Below are 24,201 nucleotides of genomic sequence, written 5' to 3' on the forward strand. Positions count from 1 at the left end.
TGACAAGATGAAATTTTTGGTTAAAGTTCGCACTGTTACATCATTCAAAAATAATTTGTGTTATAAAGCACAAGTGGTAATGCAAGCTACCAAATTTTGTCCATGCCTGTCCAATGTTTAGAGAAATGTTTCTTCAGGTACGGATCAGTAACAAACTAATGGAATAGTAGAAATTACTTGAGATAAACCAATCATCCTATTTTTCTTCAGGGTCACTTCTAGATTAGGAAGGAGAAAGATCAGTCGCTGTGATAGCTAAATACGGTATTGTGGTGTTGTCTGCTTTGGACTAGCATACAGCCATTCTGATTATGGTCAGACGTGAAGAATGGCTGCAGAGAACTGAAGAACATTCTGCTCTCCAATTTCCAAATTGCAGGACAGGAAGGAGTACATAGATCCAAAATGTACTTTGTAGAATGCATTGAATGGTAAACTTTGCCTATTGGCTACTATGCCACAAACATCAAAACAAATAAATAATCTGTAGGGCAACTTCGCCATGTATCTTATTTGATTTCCTACCTGCTGTTCTAAATTCTTAAACGCTTTCTGTTGGAAAGAACAGTATTCTCAATTGGTTTTGAGAAGCTTTTTCTTAAAATAAAATTGAAACACAACTGTGGGTCTCTCCATGCTCAGTTTTTTTTAGTTTGGTCGTTTTTAATGTTCCTGCCAGATCTATCTGCATAAATATTGTGATAAAGCAATTGACTCTTCTGTTTGAATAGTTAAGGAACCTGAATAACACAGAAGCCTATATTTCAAAAACAAGTGACCGAGAGACCTGTGGTGTTAATGGAAAGCTGTTTACAACATGTAGGATAAACACTGAAATGTATAGCTTTCTTTTAATGTTCAGAATCTAGGATTAAACAAGCCTTTAAATTCAACTCAGAACTCTCAGGGATTGAGTTTTGAACAAGTTTAATTTCTCTCCTCTAAGGAGTTCCGAGTGTAAGTCACCTCTGCAGGAGACTTTGCAGGTTATTAGAATTGAGAAAGCTTAGGCTCTAAGATTTGTGAAAAGTTCATGTTGACATATTTGAAAGACTCATCAAACAGTTTTAACTGTCGATGAGAGAGAGAACCTAGAAGGAGTCAGTTAAGTAGAGCCCTAAAGAATTGCTTTAGAAGGTGTAGTTTCTCTGGACTTGACTCTATAATGGATCCTGTCAGGAAGCAAGTTGGAACGTTTGATTTGCAGTGTTAAGATCTTTCTAACCATCTTCAATATTTAGACTTTTTTTTCTTTGTGTACTAAGCTACTGTTGATGAAGAGAACCTACAGCCTTGTAAATACATTTCAATGACTAGCCACCACTTTAAGGAGCCAAACAAAAAAAATTCTGTGGAATAAAATACCCACACTTGGAGAGATACTGATTAATCAGGGATACTCACCATGGATTTGACAAATTCGATCAGTTCTTTTTAGCAGTAAACATGAGTTTTGATGAGGCTATTTGTTATGTTTTACATGGAATTTAGTGAGGCTTTTGAGGACCCTTGTGGCAGACTCATCAAGGAAGTAAAAGCCCGTGAGATCCATGGCAAAGTGGCATGTTGGATTCAAAATTTGCTGAGACAGGAAGCAAAGGGCATTGGTAGAGCATTGTTTCTGTGACTGGAAGTCTGTTCCTGGTAGGGTACGACAAGGCCTAGTGTTATTTGTGATATGCTCAAATGATTTGAACTTAAATGTAGACCATATGATTGAAAGTTCATGGACGCACATCGAGAAGGCTAGCTATAAACCAAAGGAAGGTATCAATTGTCTGGTCAGGTAATCAGAGGAGTGGCAAATGGAATTCAACCCTGAAAAGTGAGGTTATGCTCTTGGGGAGAGTTAGCAAGGAAAAGGATAATACTGTGAGTCGTAGGACTCTGGAAAATAATGAAGATCAGAACATCCTTGGTGTGCATATTCACAGATCCCTGAAGATAGATAAAGCAGTTAACTAGGCATTTGGAATACTAGCCTTTATTAAATGAGGCACAGAATACAAGACCAGGGAGGTTATGCTGAAATTGTATATAATGCTGTAGACCACAACTACAGCCATATTATAGGAAAGATGTGATTGCACTAAGAGGGTAAAAAGATTTACCAGGATGCTGCCTTGACTAGAGAGTGTGAACTAGAGGGAAAAGATTGGACAGGCTGGCACTGTTTTCCTGGCAGCAGCCAATGTTCAGAATGTATACTGCTGTCAGGTTCAATAATTGAGTGGCATGGTTAGGAATGCATTCTCTTTCCTATAAGTTTTTTTTAATCACAGATGGAACTTGGGTATTTCTAGCTGGCAAATATTTATTTCCATTCCTTAATTGTCCTTGAACGTGGTGGTGAGTTGCCTTCCTTGAACCATTGCATTCCATGTGCTGTAGGTTGAACCACCATAGCGATTCCAAGATTTTGACACAGTGACTATGAAGGAACAGCAGTATTTCCAAATCGTAAAAGTGAGTGGATTAGAGGGGAACTTGGAGGTGGTGGTCATTCCCGTATATCTGCTGTCATTGTCCTTCTAGATGGATATAGTCATTTGTTTCGAAGGTATTGACTCAGGATCTTAGAATATGTTGTGCAGAAATTAGAGAGTAGCAACAGTGTACTGAGCGTTGTTGGTATAGGGAGTTGGTGTTTCTGAGTGTGGTACCAATCAAGGGGGCTGTTTTGTTCTGGATGCTGTCAAACTTTGAGAGTGTTGATTCTGCACTCATCCAGGCAAGTGGGGAGTATTCTATCACGCTCTTAACTTGTACCTTAAATAGGATGGCCTGACTTTGGGGTGTGAGGCGGTGTCACTGCATATTCCTAGTATTTGAACTGTTCCTGTAGCCACTGCATTTATGTGGCATGTCCTATTGAATTTCAGGTCACTGACAACTCTTGAGATGTTAATAGTGGGGATTCAGTGATGTTAATGCCATTGAATGTCATGGGATGGTGGTTAGATGGTCTGTTGTGGAAGATGGTCATTATTTGGCATTAGTGTGGCATGAATACATGTTGCCACTTGTCAGTAAGATTGTCCAGATCTTGTTACATTTGAATATGGAGTGCTTCAGTGTTTGAGGAGTTATGAATGCTGCTGAACATTGTGCATTCATCAGTGAACATCCCCACTTCTCAGGATGGACAGAAGGTCATTGAAGCAGCTAAAGATGGTTGGGCCTTAGACCCAAAAAGTAGTCAGGTCAATAATCAGGGAGCATAGATTGAGAGCTGTGATATTTCATTCACCACGAGAATGATGAGAGGTGGAAATTTGCTGTCTGAAAGGGCAGTTGGATCAGAATCTTTCAACATTTAAGCAGCATTAAGGTTTAGACCTGTTTTATTACAGCCTCCAGGTCTAAGAGCTAAGAGCTGGAAAATTATTGTAGTCAAATTGTTGCCAGGCACAGACATTAAGGGCTGAACAGCTGCCTACTGTAAAAGTAGTTCCATCCGTTGGAATCATAATGAGAGTTACTATTGCATCTGCTTCCACCTCCCTGAGAAGCAGACAATTTTTAGATCATAACTAAATTGTAACCACAAATGTCAATATTTCTTTATATTTTCTCTTTATCACAGGTCCCCCAGGAACTGGTAAAACATCTTTATGTAAAGCACTAGCTCAAAAACTTACTATTCGATTTTCTCACCGGTAAGTTCAAAAAAGGTGTTGCGTTATATTAAACAATTTCATGGAGGTTTGCTCACTTTTTTTTTGTAAATAAGGATTCTTTGCTGGAAGTGAAGCATTTGAACATTGTGTGTTTTGGCCTTAACTGGCTATTTTCATGGGTATATAGGGTGATGGGAAAGAAGAATTGGCATGCAAAACATTATTGCAGAATAGAATTGTTGTAGAAACTTAACAATTTGATTTAATTCAAGTAATTTCTAAATCCTAGATCCACATGATATAGCGGTTTGAGCATACAAATGTAATATTTCCCCTTTTGGGAGTCGGACGTGAATCCATCCCTTAAGGAACAGCATTCACATTCTCATGAATATATCTAATATATTTCAAAGTATAAAATTTCCAGTTTTTGATAGATGTTATCAATTAGATTTGTTAGTTGTAAACTCTGGCATTAAAACTGCTTCCAACTTTAGCCACTAGAAAACTAATCCATAGATCTAGGTAATGCTCTGGGATTCCAGATTCAAATTCCTTTGTGGCAAATAGTGGAACTTGAATTCAATAAAATCTGGAATTAACAGTCCAATCGTGACCATGAAATCATTGTCAAATGTAGGGAACTGGTTCAAAAATATCCTTTGGGGAAGGAACTTGCAAGCCTTACCTGGTCTGATCTGACCTATATGTGACTCCAGACTCTCAGCAATGTGATTGTTGAGAGGGGAGTTAAGAGTCAATGAGGGATGGGCAGTAAATGCTGGCCTAACCAGCAATATCCACAACCCATGAATGAATAAGGAAAAGATGGCATTAGTGGTGATACAAGAACAATGATGTAGTATTGTGACTGGGTGCGTTCAGTGGCTGTATATTTTCTTTTGTGCTATTGCAACATCCTCAGTCATTGAGTTATTTTCATGTCTGAATAAAGATTTTGTAGTTGAGAGTGCAAAATAGTCTCACATTTGGAGGAAGTAACTATTTTCACCTCATTTCTTCTGTATTTTTATGATGGCATGTGTGTTCATTAATTGTCAGGATTAGATTGCCAATGAACTTTATTTTTTTAAATGTCTTCAAGAGGCTGTTCCCACACTGTTTCAGATACCGGTATGGACAGCTAATAGAAATCAATAGCCATAGCCTCTTCTCCAAATGGTTTTCTGAGGTAAATCATTGCCATTTATTTTCATATTCAGATTATTTTCTTGTTCAAAATAATTTTTGTAATGTTTTAAAGCTTCCCCTTTTTTTCAAGGCAAAATCTTTTTACTAAATAACTAAGGCTCAGTAAATCAGATGCTTTTGATTTTTTTTATCTTCTTATACCATAAAATGATCTTCGTATAAATATCTAACATTTCTTAATTCAGTCATGCCCACATTCTGCATTATAAATTTTGTGAAGACATTAAAGAAAAAACAATATTCTGGTGAGGTCAACACCTGCGTTACGTTGCACGAAAGCGTAAGTTGTAGTTCACATTAAAAAAACCGCTATTGATTAGAGTGTGTTATTAAACCCTCTCCATTTTCACTAATCATAGACGAGATCTTAGATCATACAATCCTTACAATGTAGAAGCAGGCCCTTTTTGGCACAGCAAGTCCACACTGACCTTCAGATTTCTCATCGTTTTAAGTAGAATTTGCAAACATTTGGTCTGCTATGTAGAAAATCATCTGGGGAGCAGCGAAAAGAACGTTAACAATGAACTAAATTTTAATGTGAAATTCTCTTCTTAACAGAGTGGAAAACTTGTTACAAAAATGTTTCAAACCATTCGGGATCTAATTATGGATACAGAATCTCTAGTATTTGTTTTAATTGATGAGGTAAGACCATCTGTCCTATAGAACATCTAAAACTAGCGCTGCTGTGGCAAGTTTGAATCTGCTCATGAGACCTTTTCCAAGTTTTTTGTTTTGACTATGATGAGATGAAATAAGGTGAGCAGAGACGTTTATGGAACATAAACAGTCTCAAACTGAAATGACTGTTTCTGTGCAGTAAAATTTGATTTTTGTCCAGCACTTGTTTTAGAAGTTTTGAAAGCTGAGCCTGATGATCTGCCACTAGATGTCACTGGACTGCTATGAACTGTCATTTTAACTGGCAGAAAGTTGGTAGTGAAATTTGTTAATAATAACCTGCTTCAGTTTAATAATATAGCACATTGTGCTATTAATAGCTTTGAAACATTTTACATTAATGAGATGTTATAATGTCTGGACGTGAAAAAGACTTTCTGCCCAAAGTTCTGTAAATAAGCTTGGCAGCCAATCCATGCACAGCATGATTGCAAACAACAATGAGATAAGTGCACAGCAAGCCAGGCAGCATCTGGATGAAAGGAGAAGACAGCATTTTGGGTATTACCCTTCAGGACTGGATATGGTGGTAGGGGGCTGTTGCAGTTAGAGAGGTAGGGAGGAAGGTAATGGAATGGTGGCGATAGGTGGGCACAGATGTGAAAAACGATCATCAATCCTGCCCAGTTTTGTGATGTCAGCAAGCATGGAAATTTTACACCCCACACTCTCAAAGGACAGAATTTAACTTAAGTAGTAATATTTCTGGAAATCTAAATGTACAGAGAGATCTGGGTGTCCATGTACACCAGTCAATGAAAGTAGACAGGCAAATTGTATGTTTGCCTTCATTGCAAGAGGATTTGAGATCAGCAATCGGATGTCTTGCTGCTGGTTTGCAAGACTTTAGTGAGAACACCTGGAGCATTGCATGCAGTTTTGGACTCCCAATTTAAGAAAGAAAATATACTTACTATAGAGGATGTGCAGCAGAGGTTTTATTAGGCTGATAGTGGGAATGGAAGGACGGTCCTAAACAGTTTTGTTTAACTCGGCCTGTATTTACTACAGTTTAGAGGGATGAGTCGGCATCTAATTGAAATGCAAGTTTTAAACAGGGCTGAACAGACTAGATGCAAGGAGGATATTTTGCTTGGTGTGGAGTCTAGATCCAGCGGTCATCAGTCTCCGGACTGAAAGAGGAAAGATTTCTTCGACCAGAAGCTAATGAGGCTGTGAAATTCTCTACCCAGAAGGTTGTGGAGCCCAAGTGGCTAAATACATTTAAGAAAGACACATTTTTTAGATTTTTAAAGGCATCAAGCGGTAACTGGAAAGTGAGCATGGGATTGAGATAGGGCCATGCCGATCATATTGAAGGGCTGAATGTTCTACTGTTTCTTGTTTATATGTATCCTGACCCTAGGACTTCGGAGGGCTTGTTCAGACTCTTTCCTGGCTTTCCCTGGAAGTTGACATTGTTAGTGATTGAGAAGAATAATTCCCTAGACTTTACTGTCTAATATGCAGTTGGCACTGTGCCTATGTACTTGTGTTATTAAATCTTGGCTTTTGCTATTGTCATCACCTAAACCATTCAAAATGCAAGTCCTTGCAGCCAACCTTGGAAATCCAATATTCTCAATCATTAGTGTTCAAACTGGAATCTCCAGATTTTAAAGGCTTGATATTATCTCATTCAATGGACCACTCTTTACAGAGTTAAAATCGTATCCTAGTAATTTGTAAAAGCACCTAAAAGTCTATCAAATTCCTGTTAGTTGCTTTGTTCCGGAGATAACACAGCAGCATAAAAACAACAGTAGGCCATTTGGTCAATTGTGCCTGTTTGTACATTCAATGTGATCGTGGCTGATCAATGATCTTAATTCATATGCTTGCCTTTAGCCAAAACATATTTAGAGATGGGGGTAATGCAAATCTGTCAATCTCTGCTTTAGATTTAATGATTGATCTGGTACCAATTGCTTTTTGTTGGAATTGCCAAATATATTTTTTGTGTAGAAAGAGTGTTTCTTTGAAATATCTGGCTTTAAGTTTTAGACCATCCCTTAAGTCCTGGACTTCCCAATTGTATATTTCTATCCATCCTATTTTTGTTTCCTTTAAACCCTTGAACTTTGATCAAACAAACTTCTATATTTTCAGGGAATGCAAGCCTAGTTTGTGTAAATTCCAAGGGGAGATTAACCCTTGGTATCCAGATATAACTGAAATTTACACTGCAATTCCTCCAAATGTATCCTTGAAGATTTAGCTGTTCAGAACTGCTCACCACTCCAGCTGCTGTCTAATCAAGTCTTTATATATTTAAAGCATGACTTTAATCATCTTATATTCTAACTCTCTAAAGGCCAACATTCCATTTGCCTTTTTGATTGCTGTCTGCACTTAGGTGTGACATTTTAAGGTGGGTGACCGAACTCCTAAGTCTTTGTCACCGATGCAGAATTTTTAGCTCTGCTGTTTGTCTGGGTATGTTGTTATTAGTAATGCTTGGCAAATTATTTTAATAGTTACTTGTTAAAATTAAATTTATCTGTTAAATACATCTGTGCAGAAGCTGGTGGCAATTTAATTGACAATGAAACATTATACAAAATTCGGAGCGATTTGAACAGCGAACTTATTTTTGAAAGTAGTAATTAGTTATTTTGACCTGAAGGACGAACATAAAAATATGCGTTGCAGGCCATGACCTGTTTTATAGGTTAACAATGCACTCATGTCACTTGTGCTACAGGTCGAAAGTTTGACAGCAGCTAGGAATGCTTCAAAGTCTGGAACAGAGCCATCTGATGCTATTCGAGTAGTTAATGCTGTATTGACACAAATAGACCAGATCAAAAGGTAAGTTTTTTACAAAATTGCTGTAGCTGTTTCTGTATAGTACATTTTACTTTGACCATTTAACCAATTAACGAAACATGTTTAAAATTGTTGAATTAATCTTTATTTCATCGACTAATCTCTAGATCTCAAGTCCTGTAGGTTCCAACATTAATCAATCTTATGTCATTGTCTTTTTATTTGCCCCTAACAGTTGTGTATTTTGCCACAAATTGATCATCATTGCTTTGCCATTTGAATGTAGCCATTCTCAGCTTGCATAATGATTGAAGAGCCTTTTATGTTTTACTTTGTGTTCCTAGGTTTTCACAGCTGTATTGGGAGGGTAACATTGGTTAATATGAACACATTTCTATTCATTGTGATGCAGGCAAAGAAAGCCTTTCTGCCTGAGGCATTCTGGTCAGACACTGAGAAGGCAGTTGTGGGTAGAGCTGTAGGATTGAAAAATTGCAAATGTTAAAAACTTTTTCAAAAAGGGTCTAAAGATAAATCTAGCAACAGCCAAATTGACTTTGATAGTAGGAAAACTTACAATCTAGGATAAAATTGAATCTCAAATAAGTGTGGACTAATGAAGGAGAGCAAGCATGAATTTATTTACAATATATCTTAGTTAATTATTATGGATGAAGTTTTTGATGTGGTAGCATGAGGGAGTGTATTGGGTTTCATGTGATGTAGTGATGGTACACAGACTTCCAAAAGACCTTTTAAAATGTCACATGAAAGACTTTTCACTAGTGTGAAAGCTCACACAAGAAAAGGAGCAGTAATGGCATTGGTGTGAAGTGAGCTGAGTAACAGGAAACGGAATATTGGTGAACAGTTGCTTTTTGGATTGCAAGAGGGTAATCAGGTTATAGACTGCTACTTTTTTTTAAAATGGGGACAGTTTTCAAACTTGCAAGTGGATGGACACCTGACAGATAACTACATTTTGTTCGAAGAAAGTTATTCATTTTGTAGGAAGAATGAGGAGCGGTAATTATTTTAAAAGTAGGATTCCTAAAGGTTAAAGTGTGCAAAGAGATCTCTAGTACATGTGCACTGTTTTTGTTGGGGCAGGTTGAGAGGCAAAATTCTCCATTCTATAAATAAAGGCATGAAATGTAAAATCAAAGAAATTCTGCTGAACCTTTTCTAAAATAATGGCCCTCCCCAATTTGTGTCCATTTCTCTTGGTAGGATGCAAGAGCTTTACGCTATGTGTAGAAAAGATTTCTGCAGGTCTTCAGTTATATGGGTAAGGTGGGAGAAATTGGATGTGTTCAACTTAGAAGAGGGAAAGTTGAGATTAGATTTGATAGAGGTATTCAAACACATGAGGACTGTAAACAAAGTAGATATGGAACCTATTCTCATTGACCATAGAGATAAGAATCAGAGGACACCAATAAAAGGAAAATGACAAATGAACCAAAGGCAATTTCAGGGCGAAAACTATTTTATACAATATGTGGTTAGGCTCTGGAATGTACTCGAGCATGGTGGTGACATTCATGGCTTTTGAAAGGATGTTGGAAAAGCAACTGAAGAAGGGAGAATTTGCAGCACTGAGGTGGGGAATAGGACAACTTGATTTATTCTCACTGGGGAAAGCAAGAATACAGTTAAACAGCCTCCTTCTGTGCTGTAACTCGTATGTGTGATTTTCTACTTCAGCTATGCCTTTCCACGCAGTAGCCTTATCCCTTGATTCCATTATCCAAAAAATTCATAACTCAAGAATTGAAATTTCTCCTTGTCTCAGTCTTAATTAGTTGGCATTTTATTCTGAGACTCAGTCTGGAATGGAGGACAATCAGCAAAAAGCTTCTTGACCTTTCTCTTGTCATCCTTAGTTTGATCTGTCCTCAAAGATTAGGCTGCCATAGGTTCTGGAATTCTTGAGTTGGTGCTACACTGCTGAAAGATTGCCCCTGTGGACCGTACTGTCTCCACTCTTAATGTTCTGCGTCTATGTTTCTGCCTTATGTAAGTAAATTATGTCTCATTCTTAGGAGTTCCAGCAAACAGACTGGTGTTTTTATTTACGTGCTGTTACACAACATACAAATACTTTAAAGCAACACTCCTGTACTGGCTATTCCAGTCATGTGTGCTTATGTACACGCGTGCATGTGCACAAGCCACTATCAATTGTGGTAGGAGGAATAGAAAAGCAGATTGTTTAAGTGGTAAGGGGCTAGGAAATGTTGGTATTCAGATGAACTTCAGAGGTGTTGGCAGATGCATTTGCTGAAAGTAATTTTATATTGTGAATATAATCTTTGAACATTATTTTCAGCATGACCACTCTTGCAGAAGTTGAAGTATCTATTTTCAGAACAGATTATATTGTTGCTAAATAATTTCTCATTGAACAAATTCAGTTTTAATGTAATGTTTGAGGATTTTTAGCTAAAGTCCAACCAATTTTGGAGCATGAACTGAATTGGATTTAGACAACAAATGGAGGCAATAAATGGTTGCTTTGTATTTTTTTTCCTGCTGCTGGTTTCCCTGTACCATGTGAATCCTTGCACAATGCTTTCTCTTCCAACAGTGAAGGTTGACAGGCAAAAGCTCTCAAATCCTGTTACCGCAAGATGGTGAATGGCAATTGGTTATCCTTCTGGTCTGTTCAGCACCTGGTGTTTTGTTATAGTGATGAAGTGAACTGTGATTGCAAAATGACAATGAACCTACATCTTAATGTATTGCATGAATCATTTGTGCAATTACAGGAACATAAAGACAGGAGTAGGATGTTCTGCTGTTCATTTTGCTCATCGTATATCTTAGATCCATTTACAAAAACCAAAAGAACTACGGATGTTGTAAATCAAACAAAAACAGAAATTGCTGGGAAAGCTCAGGAGGTCTGGCAGCATCTCTGGCGAGAAATCAGTTAATGTTTCGGCTTCTGAAACATTGTGCCATTCAACCTGAAATGACTGATTTCTCTTCGCAGATGCTGCCAGATCTGCTGAGCTTTTCCAGCAATTTCTATTCAGCTCCATTTATATCACTTCCTGCTTCCACCCCAAACCTAGATCGATACTATTTGTCAAACAACCTTTTATGCTGCTGTTTTGGGTGATTTTTTTACTTTAACTACAAGCAAATTAGCACATCTCTTTAGATTTAATAAATGTTGGTGGTATGTAAGATGGTGTAGATGAGGGAGTTTCTGTGTAACAACAAGTATAAATGAGTGAAAAGATATAAACATTTGTGAAAGAATAAGCAGTGCCCTTGATGTTGCCTTTTGCTTTGGCAGATGTTCTGATTTATAATCAATGTGACAGAACACAGCCTTGTGTTCGAGTAGATGGACGTGAATATATTTTGAACATATCTGCAGGTTAATTCAATCAGAGCTACCTTTTAATGATTTTTGCTTATGAAATTTTTGTCTAATCGGGCTTTGCTCTACAAATTGCTTGTAGGCATATTAAAGTTATTATGCAGCTGAAAAGATACTGTTACAGTGGAAGGGAAGATTAGAAGAAAGTGAAGTCTGTTATTGAAGAGGAATACCTCTTGCTAAGACTTTACATCATGCATTTAATAGGACAAATGTAAGAATACCAAATTTCAAACAGCCATAATAATTTATATCACCTGGTAAAGACGGTGTTGTTTTGCTAGCAAGTCAACTGTAATTAGCCAAGCTATTGCCATGGAAAAATAACAATGGGATTCCTAATTGAAATTTATCAATGGAATGGTATGTCTTAATTATTTTTTAAAATATACAGTTTCGGAACAATGAATTGCCATGGGTGTAATTCAACCTCCATGTCTTCTGTTCCCTGACCTTGAGAGAAGATTTTTAAACTAAAATTTGTACTGACAAGCTCCTCCCCCATACTTGAGATTCTTTTCTCTGCACTCCTAGATTTCCCAATGTTATAATTCTGACTACATCAAATATCACAGAAAAAATAGACTTGGCTTTTGTGGACAGAGCAGATATCAAGCAGTACATTGGGCCACCATCTGCTGCAGCTATTTTTAAGATCTATCTTTCCTGTCTGGAGGAACTAATGAAGGTATGGTGCCATTTCTCCTGTTTGCTGAGAAAATTTAAGCTTGTGTGCTGAGATTGCTAAATTGATTATTGATTTTGGAAGAGTGAGTAAGAAGATAATGATGTATCTGTGGAATCATTTACCTCTTTCTTTTGACTTTTTTTTAGTGCCAAATCATCTATCCTAGGCAGCAACTGCTCACCTTGAGAGAATTGCAGATGATCAGCTTCTTAGAAAATGATGTGTCCAGGCTAAGTTTAGCACTTAAGAATATTGCGGCGTAAGACAATTTTATTGTTTGAGTACCTTCTTGCCAAATGTTCGTATGTACTTTTTCGCTAATCCTCCAACATGAAATGTGTGAGGACTGTGTGCTTCTGAGTTTTCAGTTGATTTTCTTTTACTGCATTTTCAGGATCATTAACAATAAAAATTGATATTATAATGTAGCCATATGAGCATTGGATAAATAAAATTGTTGATGGATTTGATCAGTTTCACATTGCAGTCAAGTAGTCAGTGTGTATGGTATGATTTTTTTCCCTTGGTATTGTTTTCCAAACATTGTGGACAAGAGGAGACCTTAGAAGTTTATAAAATAATGAGGGGTATAGCTAGAGTTAATAGTAGTTGTCTTCTCCCAAGGTTTGTGGACTTCAAGACTATGGGTCACATTTTTAAGGTGAGGGGAGGGTGACTTTTTACAAAAACACAGTGAAGGGCAATTTTTTTTTTACAGGATGGTTCATGTGGAATGGACTTCCTGAGGAAGTGGTGGATGTGGGTACAATTACAACATCCAAAAGACATTTGAATAAGTCCATGAATAGGAATGGTCTAGAGTGATTATGGACTAGGAGCAGGCAAATGGGACTAGTTTAGTTTGGTATTATGTTTGTATTGGACTGGTTGGACCCAAGGGCCTATTTCCAAGCTGTATGATCAAGAAAGATAGAAGCTGTTTTTGTGTGTTGTGAAGCTGAGGACATACAAAAGTAATCCTGCACCTACCCTGATTTACCCAACCTACTCTTTCAACTATGGAAATGCTTTCCTGTGTTTGCACTGTGGGTGTGCTGATCACGCACAACTCTTTTTGCCCCTGAAGATTACTTTTGATTTTTCACGTGATATGGTCGACAGTAGGTTTAGGGTTAGGGTTAGCTCCGGTAATTGTTTAGACATAAAGGGTTTTATGGATTCTGTCAGAAGCAGAGGGAAAAGAATTAATATCATCAATAACGATCAACCTCATTAAGTTCGAAGACAGAGCAAACAAGGATAACAGTCATTACTTAGAAACAATTGCATTTAAATTGGTACAAATCAATAGCGGTAAGTTAGCAAACATTTTTGTGTGTGAAGAAGTATATGTCAATCATTTTGAAAAACATCACCCTGAATGCACCTACCACAGATTGAGGTTAGTTACTGCGATTCTACTGCAAATCCACAAAGCTAGAAAAAATGATTATTCACTTGTTGCCCATTCCTTACTCTTTACTATATCTTAGATACTCTGTCTCCAATTTAAATGTAATAGTTGGTATTTATTACAATAGCATCCACTGGTGCTGTTGTGGTGCAGTGGTCACGTCCCCACCTCTGAACTTAAGAGGCCTAGATATTTCAGGCATGTATAAAAATATCTCTTGAACAGGTTAATTGGAAAATGTGCTGTCCACAAATTTCCATTGAGTAGCTCCTGAACGTATATAGTCTTAAGCTAGAGATACAGCTTTCATTTGCAAGTAATTCATTACTTCAGTCATTTAATGTTCTGAGAGTTGCTAATATTAGCAAAGATGTTGACTCACTTGAACATTCTTTGCAGCCTCCTTTTTCCTATCCCTTTTGAGCCTACCTCTCTCTCCCATAAATTCCTTGTCTTCCCTTTCTGTCCCAGCATCCACGCCCCCAATGCTCTCTTTTCATTCACACTGACGTGGTCCCTCTTGTTCATTCACTTGCCCCCTTGATTTTTGCTTAAAGTACCTACAGTTTCTTTCCTATACTAACAGACTTGGGTCCCATGACACTGGGTAAATTGAGAACAGAGCCCATCAACTCTACCTATTATGTCTATTATGTAAGATGTTGGTGTGTCAGTGTATCAGCAATGTAGACTTTTGCTCTGATAAATGTTGGTATCAAGTTGACTGAGTTTGAAAATTATATTTTATAACTAAAGCCTTTCAACTGTGAATTTTTATAAGAAAATAATTTTACAATCTGAATCACATTCCCTCTGAGTGCTGGTAACTTTGTTTTTAATATAAGACCAGACTATTTCATAAATCTTAGCTTCCATTTTGAAGATTTTTTTTCTTTTTATTCAATGTAGGAAAAGTGAAGGACTGAGTGGACGAGTTTTGCGAAAGCTACCTTTCCTAGCTCATGCACTGTACATTCAGGTAGGTTCTGTGACAATGAGTCTGTATGTCGACTTCACTGACTAGCATAGTTGACTTCAGATAACTTTCAAATGATGGATGCCCAAAGAGTGATTTCATTAGAGTAGTACTTCATAAAAGCAAAGCACTTTGGTTGCTGGATCTATAGAATAGAAACGGAAGGTGAAATGCTCAGCACAGCAGTTAGCATATGAGTGGAGAGATTGGGTCAGGTTTTTTTAGTTTGGACAAAATGTCATCAACCTGAATATTAATTCTGTTTCTCTTCACCCAGATTGACCTAAGTAGCCTCTGCTTTTTCTGATATTCCTACTTTTTTTTTATTTGATGCTGAACTTGAATTTGGTGGACTGGGATGAGTTTGTTCAAAACCATGAGAGACACTTCATAGTTCACAAATAAATACAAAAGAGCTGAGGGTATGTTGGAAGTTTTGGTTTTTCCTTGTTTTTTACTTTTGGAGTCCAACTTAAGCAAGAATATTACTGTAGAATTGTACCCATCTGACCACGTGATTTACAGTGTACCTTAATGCAAGAGTCACAAATCTATCCACCTCTATGGGTCCAGTTCCATAGGTGTTCTGATCAATGGCAAAAAACTTCTAGTTCAGTATAGCTCCGTATCTGAGTTATCCCAGCCCAGAAACTTGAGCACGTAAGCAGGCTGATGACTCCCAATGCAGTACTGAAGGAGGGTTGTACTGAGATGTTGAATCTTTGAGCTGACACAATAAACAGAGATTCAATATGCATACTCAAACATTAAATTCAATATCGCTACTCTGTCGAAAGCAGGGGAGTTGTCAGAGAGTCTTCTGGCCCTTGATCAACATTTTGGTGAACAGATTATCTCATTATCATTTCTGTGCTGAGACCTTGTTCGGAAATTAGTATTTTCACTACATTACAATGGTGGTTACAGTTCACAAAGACAACAAAATGTGAGGCTGGATGAACACAGCAGGCCAAGCAACATCTCAGGAGCACAAAAGCTGACGTTTCGGGCCTAGACCCTTCATCAGAGAGGGGGATGGGGTGAGGGTTCTGGAATAAATAGGGAGAGAGGGGGAGGCGGACCAAAGATGGAGAGAAAAGAAGATAGGTGGGGAGGTAGGGAGGGGATAGGTCAGTCCAGGGAAGACGGACAGGTCAAGGAGGTGGGATGAGGTTAGTAGGTAGATGGGGGTGCGGCTTGGGGTGGGAGGAAGGGATGGGTGAGAGGAAGAACAGGTTAGGGAGGCAGAGACAGGTTGGACTGGTTTTGGGATGCAGTGGATGGAGGGGAAGTGCTGGGCTGGTTGTGTGGTGCAGTGGGGGGGAGGGGACGAACTGGGCTGGTTTAGGGATGCAGTTGGGGAAGGGGAGACTTTGAAACTGGTGAAGTCCACATTGATACCATTAGGCTGCAGCGTTCCCAAGCGGAATATGAGTTGCTGTTCTTGCAACCTTCGGGTGGCATCATTGTGGCACTGCAGGAGGCCCATGATGGACATGTCATCTAGAGAATGGGAGGGGGAGTGGAAATGGTTTGCGACTGGGAGGTGCAGTAGTTTGTTGCGAACTGAGCGGAGGTGTTCTGCAAAGCGGTCTCCAAGCCTCCGCTTTGTTTCCCCAATGTAGAGGAAGCCACATCGGGTACAGTGGATGCAGTAGACCACGTTGGCAGATGTGCAGGTGAACCTCTGCTTAATGTGGAATGTCAGCTTGGGGCCTGGGATGGGGGTGAGGGAGGAGGTGTGGGGGCAAGTGTAGCATTTCCTGCGGTTGCAGGGGAAGGTGCCGGGTGTGGTGGGGTTGGAGGGCAGTGTGGAGCGAACAAGGGAGTCACGGAGAGAGTGGTCTCTCCGGAAAGCAGACGGGTGGGGATGGAAAAATGTCTTGGGTGGTGGGGTAGGATTGTAGATGGCGGAAGTGTCGGAGGATGATGCATTGTATCCAGAGGTTGATGGGGTGGTGTGTGAGAACGAGAGGGATCCTCTTTGGGCGGTTGTGGCGGGGGCGGGATGTGAGGGACATGTTGCGGGAAATACGGGAGACGTGGTCGAGGGCGTTCTTGATCACTGTGGGGGGAAAGTTGCGGTCCTGGAAGAACTTGGACATCTGGGATGTGCGGGAGTGGAATGTCTTATCGTGGGAGCAGATGCGGCGGAGGCGGAGGAATTGGGAATAGGGGATGGAATTTTTGCAGGAGGGCGGGTGGGAGGAGGTGTACTCTAGGTAGCTGTGGGAGTCGGTGGGCTTGAAATGGACATCAGTTACAAGCTGGTTGCCTGAGATGGAGACTGAGAGGTCCAGGAAGGTGAGGGATGTGCTGGAGATGGCCCAGGTGAACTGAAGGTTCCACCCCAACCTGGTGTGGCTTCCTCTACATTGGGGAAACCAAGCGGAGGCTTGGAGACCGCTTTGCAGAACACCTCCGCTCAGTTCGCAACAAACTACTGCACCTCCCAGTCGCAAACCATTTCCACTCCCCTTCCCATTCTTTAGATGACATGTCCATCATGGGCCTCCTGCAGTGCCACAATGATGCCACCCGAAGGTTGCAGGAACAGCAACTCATATTCCGCCTGGGAACCCTGCAGCCTAATGGTATCAATGTGGACTTCACCAGTTTCAAAATCTCCCCTTCCCCAACTGCATCCCTAAACCAGCCCAGTTTGTCCCCTCCCCCCACTGCACCACACAACCAGCCCAGCTCTTCCCCTCCACCCACTGCATCCCAAAACCAGTCCAACCTGTCTCTGCCTCCCTAACCTGTTCTTCCTCTCACCCATCCCTTCCTCCCACCCCAAGCCGCACCTCCATCTCCTACCTACTAACCTCATCCCACCTCCTTGACCTGTCCGTCTTCCCTGGAGTGACCTATCTCCTCCCTACCTCCCCACCTATCTTCTTTTCTCTCCATCTTCGGTCCGCCTCCCCCTCTCTCCCTATTTATTCCAGAACCCTCACCCCATCCCCCTCTCTGATGAAGGGTCTAGGCCCGAAACATTAGCTTTTGTGCTCCTGAGATGCTGCTTGGCCTGCTGTGTTCATCCAGCCTCACATTTTGTTGTCTTGGATTCTCCAGCATCTGCAGTTCCCATTATCTCTGACACAGTTCACAAAGTACTTGATTGTGAAGTCCTTGGGAAAATCCTGAAGTTGTAAGATATACTATGTAAATGAAAAATCTCTCTTTAGCTTTGAAACCTTTTTTTGATCTTGTGATGGATCTATTTATTTGGGGATGCCTGTCTTGGATTCTGAAGTTTTCAATTTGCAGTATTTCTGATTTAATTCAGTGCAATTGATTTGCAATTTCTACTTATTCCCTTTTGGTCTGGTCACTGCTATGGCTATTGAGCCAGCATTTGGTGGCACGGAGGAACTGAGTGAAGCTAGGTCCATGAAGACCAAAGCATAATCCTTTCTCAGTGATAAGTGGTGTTTAAAGGAATACTCAGTGTTGTTTGCCCCAGTCATCATCTTCAGCTACTTCATCAATGACCTTTTCCTTTTATCTTTAGAGTTAAAATTTGGAATATTCACTATTGATTAGGCATGAATCTAAATGTTATGCAGTTTTTCAGCAAATAAAGCAATTGTCTGCATGTCAGCAAAATGCAAGCCCATTTGGGTTTAATCTCATACCTGGCAAGTAACGGTCATGCCATGCAAGTACCAACCAATGATTATGTACAGGTTCCCTGTATTACTTTTGTGAATGCTTCACCGACAGTGTCCTGAAGCATAACCATAACTCACTCTGAGCCATATTGTTGATATGATTGTGTCACAGACTAGAGACTTTGAAGTACAGTCTCTTCCTGATCCCTCGAGCTTTTTGCAGCATTCGTAAAGGCACAGGTTGAGTGTGTTGTGATAGAAAGCTCTTCACTTGGCTTGATGTTGTATATCTAACAATATTCGAAGATTACAATATCCAGAGAAAGGCGGTTTGTATGATTGGCATCCTTGCACCATTGTAAGTATTTACACTCCATCACTGTACTGTAGCTGTATTGCATGCTTTATGCATGGCATCAACTTACCCACATTTTGCCAAACTTGATTTGAAGTTGGGACGGTACAAATCATTGGTTTCGTGAAAACATCAACGTATGCAAGTTCCACTCACACACTATCCTTATTCGCAAAGTTATCATTAATCCTATATCATCTTGCTGAGTCAAAATGCTGGAATTTATCTAAGAGCCCTTTTCCCCATGTGGATTAGAGCTTTTTAATGATGGCAGCTTACCTCCATCTTCTAGAGCACAATTAAGAAAAGGCATCAGATAAGCATTACCAGTGATTCCCATATACTGTTTTTTTTAAATGTGTTATTTAAGAAGAAAATCAACAGTTTTCTTTTGCATACTGTCTTTGAAAATTGTTCAGATAGGTAGTTGCTGAAAATTGAGTTCTACCAGTATCTAGAGCTTAGTTGAAAGGTTGGCATCGTGGCACGCTTGCAACTATTTCAAGATATTGCATCTTGGTAAACAAAATATAAACCAAACAAAAGACCAGATCAATTAAATTAACCCTTTTCCTTACAGGAAAATTGCATTTTGTACTTTGGCCCTCATTGTTTCTTCTAACTAAATTCTATTAGCATTTGTGTCACTGATGTGTTTTAGTATTTTCAAGTGTTTTAGTATTTTCAAGTATTTTAGTAAGTTTTCTCTTGTTTGCTCTTCCCCTAACTGTCTTAACAGTCATCATCTGTAACAGTAGAGAAATTTTTGGAAGCTCTCTCCGTGGCAGTGGACAGACAGTTTGAAGAACAAAAGAAACTAAACGCTATCGATGGCAAGATATAGTATCATCAGTCAACTGTGTTATTACAAACATTTGTGTAGGATGCTGTCAAATGCAGGTGAAATCCTTTATAGTTGCTAAGATTGGCCTCCATAAACTGACAGAGTTATGATACTAGGCATAATGATGGTGGTGGCTAAAAGTTTGAGCTTTGTTTCTGTCTAAATTGGTACGTTTTGTTTCTGATAAGTTACTGTAGGATAACTCCATGTAGATCCATTACAGTTACCAAGCCAATAGCCAAAGCATTCTAGAAACCATTCTGTTTTGTCTGCCATACTTGACAAAATTAAATACAGCTTACAGCAAAGAGACTAATTATTCAGCCTTGATAATCTATTCCAGTGAATGCTGCACATGAGCTTCCTTCCTTACACTTGTATCTAAATTCATTGCTCCACGTTTCTGTTCCTTTCTGCCTCGTGTACTTTTGTTGCTTTCTTTAAATTTGTCTTTCAGTTTCAATCATTAAAGCCCAGTTGCTTCACTGAAAATAAAAATGAGATCATTGGCTACTTGACACCCTGAAGCTGTTTTGCTTCTGAAATACCCAATTCACATTAAAGTTTGTCAAAATTGAAAAATGTTCTGTTATTTGCATACAAAGGCAATGTATTTTTATGCAACATCTGCCTTTGTGGCAAGATCTGATGCTGCTTGTACCAACATGGAAGAATATCAGTAGAAATAAAATCCTATTCCATTGTAAGAACAGAACATCAGAACAACTTCGGTCGACTTTTCTTTCGGGGAGCAAAAACATCTTTAACAATCATTTTAAAATTGGTCTTCTACATTACATCACTATCAATGTGATAAATGTGTCCTATGTGATGAACTAATTCTTGCAGTTCCACCATTTAGACATTACTTGTTAAATAACACTTACGGAATTATTTATTGAAAATCACAGCGACCTAGCAATGGTGAAACTAGATTTTTGTTGGAGATAGTTTTTGTAACAGGTTACAGTGTAGACTTAAGTAGTTTGTTTCTGTACAATACATACTGTTCGGCCCAAAATGGTCTGTGTTGGTGTTTATGCGTTACACTAGGGATCTCCAACTCTCTACTTAATCACATCAGAATATCCTTCTATTCTTCTCTCTCTAGCTTCTCCTTTAACTGTATGCCCTATTTATTTCGATTACTCCTTGCAGTAGGGAGTTCCACAGTGCAAAAGTGGACAAAGAGGTTTCTCATGAAGTCCCTGCTGTATTTGTTGCAGTTGTGCTGACCCACTGAGATAAATAGTCTTTAGTCTCTGGCTTGACCTTACTGATTTTTCTGTTCCTGGTGGCTTTGCCGTGTCAAGCTAATACTTTTTTGAATAATATTAAACTGTTAGCCGCACTGTCACGATCACACCAAAACAAAAGAAAATTCAGGAAAGATTTTTGTCTTTTGACACTTTCTAACACAATTCTATACTGAAATGAGAAATATGTTCCATTGTTTTTATAATTCACCAATCACCTTGGAACAAAGGTATTTGAAAAGGCAGTTTTTAAATCCAGCTGTGATCACTAAAGTTCATCACTTGTACTATTGAACAAAATCTAGGTTTTGTACAAGATTTTGACCAAAACTATTCTCAATTTTGAGAACAAGCTGGAGATATGTTTATGCAAAATTTTGAAAAATTTAAAGGAATGATTCGAAGTTTTATGACCAAGTTGACCTGAATTTGGTGAATGCTTACCTTAATGACTTTATATTGACCTAAGAATTAGTGCAGCTTTGTGAAATGATTAGGTAAAGCCTAAACAAGTATGCCGTACACAGTTTTCATGTAATTTTTAATAAAGGTTTAAACAAGGCTTAAAGTCACAATCTTTGTGCTGAGCAAATCTGTTCAGGTTACAGATCACTGTATTTCATTACCAACATTGTAGATTAATGCAAATGTAGTTTACGAATGAAGAGGCAACAGAAGAGAAGCTCAAGTTATTTCAAAGCTTTGTTTACATGCCACAGTTGCAAATTGTTGTCAAAGGTAACAGTTTTTTAAGAAAGCAATTTATCTGAATTTTGTAATGGACAAATGTTTAATTATTGCATTATTTAGTTAACTTGCATTGCTAACATCACATTTCTTAACTTTATCATTTTCAATTATAATTCTAAGTGAACTGTCAGCCTTTATCTTGACAGTATTATGTTGGGGATTTGAACTTAACATTCTCATAATTCATCCAAGTTTAAAATAACTTTAAACAAAGCCATAAAAGCAGTTACAGGTTGAAAAATATTTCAACATTTTTTCTTACCCCCACATTCCTATACTACGATGTTAGTTTAACAAGTTAACTTGTGATTTTCTGTGCAATGTTATGGAAATTAACTTCCTTCCAAAGAATGGCAAGTTTCATTTTGTTAGCATACTACTTAATATTTTCAGTGTCTTCACTAAATGTTGACTGGTGTTAAGAAAAAGTTTTGCATGTTTCTCTTGGTAATTGTGTGCCTTCCATTTTAATGTGTGACCTGTTTGTAAATCTTAACTTCAGATTACACCATTGTTTATTTGTTGATAGATGTGGTTAGTTAAGCACCCATCTTCATTCCTGGACTTTCTTTTCATTGTGACTGAAGAATGTTCTCAGTGAAGGTAAATTTTCTGTTTGCTCATAACCTAATTCGTTACACTGCTGCTTGTGTTCTTATTTTTTGCAATGTGGCTATCTTTGGATAAAATCATCCAGTGCACATTTTATCTTTTTTCAAAAATACTTAACTAAAATACCAAATGCTTTGTATTTCCTAAAGTTTGAAATAAATATTTTCAAAGTTTAGTGTGGGTGTTTTCATAGGTTACTGCCTTGAAAGGTACATCAGAGCTATTGGACAGTACAAATTGATCTTGTAATTTCTTCACCTTTTTCTGCTGCCAGCACAACTTGTACACCAGTCCTAAAATCAGAAATACTTCACCGAGTAAGATAGAAAAAGTTATGTAGAATGCAGTGATTATTTCTTTAGGAGTCAGCTTCATTGATAGAATATCATGTGTTCCCACTTGACATTGTACTGTAGACTGCGTGGCGGTAGGTCTAGCAGTAGTCGTGTTTCCAGGTGAAGATGGCTCTCTCACTTTATTACACCATTCTTCAGATTGCATCATGAGGACGGTTTTGCTCCAAAAGGCTGTCTGCTGTCTGCGGTATGCTCTGCTTATCCAATCTGATCCGTTTGCAGTGAAGTTCATGAATTCTGTGCCAGTGGCTGTGTAGTTGGGCCAGCTTGATATTTTGTGGGGTCCTCTGTTTGGGTTACTGTGAAAATTTGAAGTAACATTATGAACAGGAAGAAAAAAATATTCAGCCACTTTATGCCAGTTCCATGATTCAGTCAGCTGATGTGCACCTCGCCTCCATTCACCCATCTTTGCTCCATACCCCTTCATATCCTTGCCTTTTAACAGTATATTGACCTCGTGTGAAAGCTTCAGTTGCCAGAGTATCCACACATGGTTTGAGCTGAGAGTTACAGATTGTCATTCTTCTTTTGAGGAAAAGTGTGCTTACTAATTCGTCTAACCAAATGATTATGCCAATAAGATGCCCCCCAAAAAAACTGGGAGGTACAAATGTTGTAATGTCACTAGCCAGTAATGAGAAGCAAGGGTGAAGACATGGTTTTAAATCCCTCCATAGTAGATGTTGAAATTTTTGAATTCAACAAGAATGTGGAATAAAAAAGCTAGTTGAATGATGACCATGTAGCCACTTTTTACTTGTTAAAAATCCACCTGGTTCACTAGTTTGTTTTTTTTTTCAGGGATGGGCCTGCTCTGGTCTACTGGTGACTAGATGCACATCAATGTAGTTGACTCTTAAATAACCTTGAATGAGAGAGGATGGACAATAAAATGCTGGCCATGACAGTGCTGCCCATGTTCCATGAATGAACCAAAAAAAAGTAGTGTCACAGTTGTGTTGCCTGAATGCCACTTCAGCGATTTGCTGCCTCAGACACAGATCAAATGTATACAATTTTTTGAAAGGGGAATTCATCACAAGGGTTGTATATAAATGAAGATCCTAGTCTCGAATGAGTTGGTGGCATAATCGTAACATCACTGGAGTAGGGATACAAATTCCCAGGTGAATGTTCTGGGGACATGGATTCAACTCCCACTGAAGTAGTTGGTGAAATTTGAATTCGGTTAAAATTCTGGAATAACAAGCTAGCCAATAATAACCACGTAACCACTGTCTATTGAGTTTTGTAAAACAAAAGCTATATAGTTCACTAATTTTCTTCCCTAAAGGACATGTCATCCTTATCTGGTCTGGCCCATTTAACTCCAGATCCAGAGCAATGTGCATGTTAACTGCTCTCTAGGCAATAAATGGTGGTTTAACTTTATGCTGCTCACCTCCTGTGCAATAACTTATAAATGTATGGAATCAGGAATTCCATTGCAGAAGTAAAATTCTTCTTTGTAGTGGCAGTACGAAGCCAAAGTGAAGTTAGTTGAATGATTTCAGACAGCAAGTTCCAACTGTCTTTGGATTAACTACAAAATTTCAATTTGAACTCTGACCAACCTGCAATTAGTTTTTGTTTTTGTGAATGTATGAAACTACTCCGCTCTAGTGTTATTGAAGTTATGGCAGAGAATGTTTGC

General features: G+C 38.7%; 2 protein-coding genes across 6 annotated transcripts in view; one reads left to right on the forward strand and one right to left on the reverse strand.

The window, feature by feature from the left end:
- Positions 1-21,576, forward strand: part of trip13 (thyroid hormone receptor interactor 13) — a 35,084-nt gene extending 13,508 nt beyond the window's left edge. For all 4 annotated transcript variants that reach the window (XM_048523739.2, XM_048523747.2, XM_048523752.2 and 1 more), the window contains 8 exons: positions 3,587-3,659; positions 4,749-4,812; positions 5,394-5,480; positions 8,221-8,327; positions 12,214-12,367; positions 12,514-12,626; positions 14,691-14,760; positions 19,466-21,576. In XM_048523739.2, the coding sequence (XP_048379696.1) occupies positions 3,587-3,659; positions 4,749-4,812; positions 5,394-5,480; positions 8,221-8,327; positions 12,214-12,367; positions 12,514-12,626; positions 14,691-14,760; positions 19,466-19,570 (773 nt within the window). In that variant the 3' untranslated portion in view covers positions 19,571-21,576. The remainder of the gene's footprint in view (positions 1-3,586; positions 3,660-4,748; positions 4,813-5,393; positions 5,481-8,220; positions 8,328-12,213; positions 12,368-12,513; positions 12,627-14,690; positions 14,761-19,465) is intronic.
- Positions 21,367-24,201, reverse strand: part of LOC125448388 (uncharacterized) — a 62,549-nt gene continuing 59,714 nt past the window's right edge. For both annotated transcript variants that reach the window (XM_048523691.2, XM_048523688.2), the window contains one exon: positions 21,367-22,843. In XM_048523691.2, the coding sequence (XP_048379648.2) occupies positions 22,354-22,843 (490 nt within the window). In that variant the 3' untranslated portion in view covers positions 21,367-22,353. The remainder of the gene's footprint in view (positions 22,844-24,201) is intronic.

The sequence above is a fragment of the Stegostoma tigrinum genome, chromosome 2, assembly GCF_030684315.1.
Source record: "Stegostoma tigrinum isolate sSteTig4 chromosome 2, sSteTig4.hap1, whole genome shotgun sequence".
Lineage (NCBI taxonomy): Eukaryota > Metazoa > Chordata > Chondrichthyes > Orectolobiformes > Stegostomatidae > Stegostoma > Stegostoma tigrinum.